At 42.4% G+C, this 6,127-nt stretch overlaps 1 gene segment (V, D, J or C); it reads right to left on the reverse strand.

The window, feature by feature from the left end:
* Positions 1 to 5,387: 5,387 nt before the first annotated feature.
* LOC115291337 lies at positions 5,388 to 6,042 on the reverse strand. The segment is given in 2 exon segments: positions 5,388 to 5,800; positions 5,903 to 6,042. Coding segments are annotated over 2 exon segments (459 nt in total).
* Between the last annotated feature and the right edge of the window lie 85 nt (positions 6,043 to 6,127).

Consider the following 6,127-nt stretch of genomic DNA (forward strand, 5'->3'; position numbering starts at 1 on the left):
TTCTCCACAACTTTGCCTGCATCTGTAGTCTCCAAATTTGTTCATTTTAGCACCAGTGTGTCTCTCAAAGGCATTGTTTTCTTTTTGATATTATGCATAGATGATCTGTCCATTTCTCTCTGTGGTGTGTAAACGTTTTTAGTATTATTATTACTGCATTATTATCAATAAATTTCTTTATATTTCTTATTCATTGATTCATATATATCAGTGCTTACAATTTTGGGGTACAAATATTTAAAGTTTTATATCTTCTTGTTGGATAGACCCTGTTATGATGTTATATTGCCTTCATCATCTCTTGTAACAGACTGTGGATTAAAATCTAGTAAGTGTGATATGAGTATAGTACTAAAACTTTATTTTGATGTCCATTAGCATGATAAATTGTTTTCCATCCCCACACATTTAATCTAAAGGTGTTTTAGGGTGAAAATGAGTGTATAGAAGGATCTTGTTCTTTTTTTTCTTAATCCATTTTGATACCCTAGATCTTTTGATTCGAGCATTTTACCCATTTACATCGACTGTGATTATTGATAGATATAAACTTAGTGCCTTTGTGTTACCTCTAAAGTCATTGTTTCTGGGGATTTTCTCTTCTTCTTTCTAGACTTTGTTGCTTTTAGTCTTCCTTTCCCACTCAAAAACAGTCCCTTTAATATTTCTTGCAGGCCTGTTTAGAGATCATGAACTCCTTTGGTTTTTGTTTGTCTAGGAAATCCTATCTTTCCTTCTATCCGAACGACAGCCTTGCTGGATAAAGTGTTCTTGGCTGCATATATTTGAATTGAGCATGTTGATGTTATTGTGCCACTACCTTCTTGTCTGAAGGTTTCTGTGGAGAGATTTGCCATAGTCTTTTATCTTCCTTTATAGGTTAACAACTTCTTTTGTTGTGTTGTATTGCATTTAGGTTTTTCCATATCTGTCTATCTTGCCAATTTTACTATGATATGTCTCAATGTTGGCATAGTTTTGTTGATATTGATGGAGGTTCTCTGTGCCTCCTGGATGCGGACGTCTGTTTCCTACTCAGTTTGCGGGAATTATCCACTATAATTCACTCAGATAAAACTTCTTCCATTTTTTGCCTCTCTTCTTCTTCTGCGACTCCTTTGAAAAGAATGTTATTACACTTTATGTAGTTGCTGAGGTCGCGGTATGCATCTGAAATTCAATGTTTTAATTTTCCTCTTTTTCCTGCTTCATTTCCCCCATAATTTTATCTTATATGTCACTTACTCATTCATCTGCTGCTTCTTTCAACTTTGAGGTCATGATATCCATTCAGTTTCACATATCGGTTACAGCATTTTTTAAATTTCAGCCTGACTTGTTTTTAGGTCTTTTCTATCTGCAGTAAGGGTATCCCTCCTGTCCTCTATGCTTTCCTCAGGCAAAGCTAGTACCCTTAGGATAGTTTTTAAATTTTTGATTGAGGCATATTACTTATATGTGTTTTGATAATATCCCTGGTAATGACCTTTATTGTTTTCTTTTAGGATGAATTCCTCCATTGTGGTGGGTGTCTATCTCTCTCTTCTTCTACTTCTTCTTTTTTTTGTTTGTTTTGTGTTTAGAAATCCTGTTATGTTCTCTGCTTCTAGAGTAGTGGCTTTATTAAGAAGAGTTCACATATCCCCAAAGGCAAAGGAATCAAGAACAAAAATGAACTCTTTGGAACCTCATCAGATGAAAAGCTTCTGCACTGCAAAGGGAACAATCAAGAAAACTAATAGGCAACAGAGAGAATGGGAAAACATAGTGACAAATGGCAAATCAGATAAAGGGCTAGTATGCAAAACCTACAAGGAACTCACTAAACTCCATACGTGAAAAACGAATAATCCAGTGAATAAATGGGGGAAGACTTGAACAGACAGTTCTCCAAAGAGGATATCCAGATGGCCAAAAGGCACATAAACGATGCTCAGTATCACTCATCATCAGGGAAATACAAATCAAAACCACACTGAGATACCACCTCACACCAGTCAGAGTGGCTAAAATAAACAAATCAAGAGACTCTATATGCTGGCAAGGATGTGGAGAAACGGGCACCCCCCTACACTGTTGGTGGGAATGTAAACTGGTGGAGTCACTCAGGAAACCAGTATGGAGGTTCCTCAAAAAACTATCAATAGAACTCCCCTATGCCCCAGCAATAGCACTGCTAGGGATTTACCCAAACGATACAGAATTGCTGATGCATACGACCAAATGCACCCCAATGTTCATAGCAGCACATTCTAATAGCCAAATCATGGAAAGAGCCTAAATGTTCATTACCTGATGAATGGATCAAGAAGATGTGGTATGTATATACAATGGAGTACTATATGGCAATGAGAAATAATAAAATCTGGCCATTTGTAGCAAAGTGGATGGGTCTGGAGGGTGTCTTGCAAAGTGAAATAAGCCAGGCAGAGAAGGACAGACACCATATGTTTGCACTCATAGGTCTAACAGGAAAAACCTAAAAGAGGGCCATAGGGAGAGGAAGGGGGAAAGAGAGTTGTGGAGAGAGAGGGACACAAACCATGAGAGACTATTGAATATTGAAAACATACCGAGGGCTGAGGGGGGAGAGGGAGAAGGGAAGGTGGTGATAATCAAGGAGAGGGTCACTTGTTTGGAGAAGAACTGGGTGTTATATGGAATCCAATTTGAAAATAAACTATTAAAAAAGAAAGAAGAGTTCACATACTGTCCAGGGCCTGACACTTCAGGAAGCATTTCTTGTGTGTGCTGTGTGCACTATACTGGCATATATTGGTTGCTCTGTCCCTCTGGTCAGTCCTCTGCAGTTTCTCCTTGCCTCCAGTGAGGAGGGTTTGGACCTTGTCCACAGTGTTATGACTTTTAGCTAGGTGAGTTCGGTCTGCATGCTAAATGAGGTTAATTCCTATTTCCCTTAGAGCTGAAGTTATGCCTCACACTATGCTCAGTAGACTTGGTGAGTAAGGGTGTTAATGCTGATCTTTGGGGGGAGGGGCACACTGTTGCTCTGGTTTCCAGGCACTCTATCCAAGTTAGGAAGCACTTAAGGAAAGCAGTTGGGGTGGGGGAAGGCTTGGAGTTAGTGGCTCAGCTCACACTGGTTGGAGCTGTGCTGCATCTGAAGTCTGTCCATGCTGATTGGTGAGAGGAAATACTGGCATCAGCCCACTCTCTAGTTTCTGGAGATGTAGTTCCCACCTGCCCTGGCACAGTACTCTTATGTTTTATCTCAGGAGCTCTAGCTGGATCTGAAGACTCCAAATTGTTTGAACGCAATATGACAGGGATCCCCACTTATCCTCTGGGAGGACCTTGCTGTGCTGTGGCAGGAGCTGGTTTGTCCCAGAAGTGCAGTTGCATGAACTCCTGGGGGCTTGGAGGTCATACTGAGGGACAACAAACAGACAGCATCCATTTAGTTGCTCTCAGCAGGGGCTTCTATGCTAATGAACAGGGAAGTGCAAAGGTGCTTTTCAGCTCTCCTGTCTCTTGAAACAGTGTCACCTCTCCCAAATGCACTCCACAAAGGGACCTGTCTCTTCCCATATGACACAGGGGATCCTCAGACCACAGTACGTCCTATGGGCCTCTGTCTTCCTTCTCCACAGGAGCACAGATATGCCCACCAGACTCTACTCAGCAATGACATGGACTTCTAAATCTTCAGTCTTTTAGCTCCACGTTTACAGGAAGTTGAATTGTCATGGTTAATTTTATGTGTCATCTTGACTGCGTCATGGGTACCCAGATTAACCATTGTTTCTGTGGATGTCTGTGTTGTGTTTCTAGAAGAGATTGGTGGCTCAATAGCTCAGGGGTTAGAGCACTGGTCTTGTAGAAGAGATTGGCATTTCCATCCATGGCTTCTGTCTGCATGGGCATTACCCACTCCATTAAGGTTCTGAATAGAATCCAATGCAGAGGGAGGAAGCATTCTCTCATATTTACTTCCCATGTTCATGTTTGAGCTGGAACATTAGTCTCCTACCACCATTGTTCTGAGGGTTATATCATCAAGTTCCAATGTTTTCAGACAAGACACTTGTTCAGAATGAGATGAGAATTACACCACTGGTTTTTCTGTGTCTCCAGCTCGTGATAGTAGATCATGGGACTTCTCAACCTATTTAATCATGTAAACCAATGTGCTTTGGGTATGTTTCTCAGGAACAGATTATTTATTTCTTGTTTAGAGTGTTTGAGTAAAGCTGCACTTCATTTGAGTAGCAAAGTGCCATGAAGTCTTGAGTAGCAAAGTGCCATGAAGGAAGTGTCAAGTTGTTTATTTGGGACATGCAGAGGACCAGCCCATACACCTCAGGCGAAAGGTCCTGAGTAGGGGGTTGGTGTCTGCGCGATATCTATAAGAAAGAAGACAGACAATGTGAATGGTGGTAAAGCCGCATTTTACTGAAATAGTCAGTGTCTTATACACCATGGGTGGTTACATTTTTTCTTTAATGATTACATAGTTCAAGGTCCTTGAAGTAGAGACATGCTCCAGAAAGGGTCATTCTTATCAGGACAGTAGTAAGTAACAGGAACAAATAAGTCATTACAAAAGAGGGATTCCCTAACAAAAGTCTGTTTTTAAGCATAAGATGAGCCTAAAGAATTTTCTTTTAGGAGATTTACATTTCTTAAGAATCTTCAGCAGTTATTCATGGGCAAGACACTCATCCTTCAAGAAGTAAATTTTTGACAGAGGTTTGTGTTTATTCCCAAAAGCAGACAATGAGCTAGAGACAAAAACAAAATAAGGGAAAGCTGGAGTTACTTATTTACCCAAGTTGATTTAAAAAAAAAAAGTATATGCCTCTTTGCATGAGAAAATCATAGACAGGATGAACGGAAGCCACATGTGTGGCCCAGGAGGCCAAATGTTGTCTCACAGTCTTTCAACTTCTTCCACAACTTCCCAAATAGTTCACCTGCACCCTGGAGGCATAGCCATCAATGGTCACTTATATAGATTCTCCTGTACACCTGAGGCCTTGCCATCAATGGTCGCTATGGCAGAGTTTCCTAGGCCTACTGGGCCCCAACAGGGACAAGAGCTGGGTGAGGATAATGAGGACCTGTGGGAACCTGCATTCCTAGCTGCACAGTCAGTGTATCGGGGCTCCTGTAAAAGTTTAGCTGTTTACCCTAGTATATCTGGGATTCAATCATGTTTAGAGACAAGAGAAATGAAGTGCAAACAACTGTGTCTTTTGTTCATGTTACTGTGGTTTGCCAATGACAACAAAACTTCTAATATAAAGAGTGAATAGGTAAGCACAGAATCATGGGTCCAGAGAGGCTCCCTGGGCGAATCTGCTGTGTGGAAAGGAAGCCCCAGACCCTGACAGGAAACCTGCCTATAACCACCATCTGCTCCTGCTCTAGGGAATACAAACCAGAATTGTGCAGTGTGCACCCCCTGGGGGTGATGTTCTCCTTCTACAGGGAAGTTTGTGTCTGGGCTCACAGTGAAGTCCCCTCACTGTGTCTCTTGCACAGAAATACATGGCTGTGTCCTCGACTCTCAGGTTGTTCATCTGCAGATAGAGCGTGTTCTTGGCGTTGTCTCTGGAGATGGTGAATCGGCCCTTCACGGAGTCCGCGTAGCTTGTGCTACTTCCATCATCACTAATACGTGAGACCCACTCCAGCCCCTTCTCTGGAGCCTGGCGGACCCAGCTCATGTGGTAGCTTCCAAAGTTGAATCCTGAGGCTGCACAGGAGAGTCGCAGGGAGCCCCCAGGCTTCACCAGGCCTCCCCCAGACTCCACCAGCTGCACCTCACACTGGACACCTGCAGACACAAGACATCCTGATCAGGAAACTGTCACACATCCATGCTTCTCTCACTCATATCCACTCACAGACTCAGTGTCTCGCGTTCACCAGGAATTACCTTTTAGAACAGCAACAAGGAAAACCCAGCCAAGCACAAACTCCATGGTGAGATGTCTGTGTTCTGTCCTGATCACAGAATGGGAACACCTGGGACTCCCGGGGCTGGGGCTCCTCTCCCAGCTGCAGAGTCCTGGCTGGGCTGGTTTAATCATCACAGAAAGGGCCCTATTTGCATACCCTTTGACTATATATCAAACTCCAGACTTAGATTTGTTTCTTATAA

This window comes from Suricata suricatta, chromosome 5 (assembly GCF_006229205.1).
Source record: "Suricata suricatta isolate VVHF042 chromosome 5, meerkat_22Aug2017_6uvM2_HiC, whole genome shotgun sequence".
Lineage (NCBI taxonomy): Eukaryota > Metazoa > Chordata > Mammalia > Carnivora > Herpestidae > Suricata > Suricata suricatta.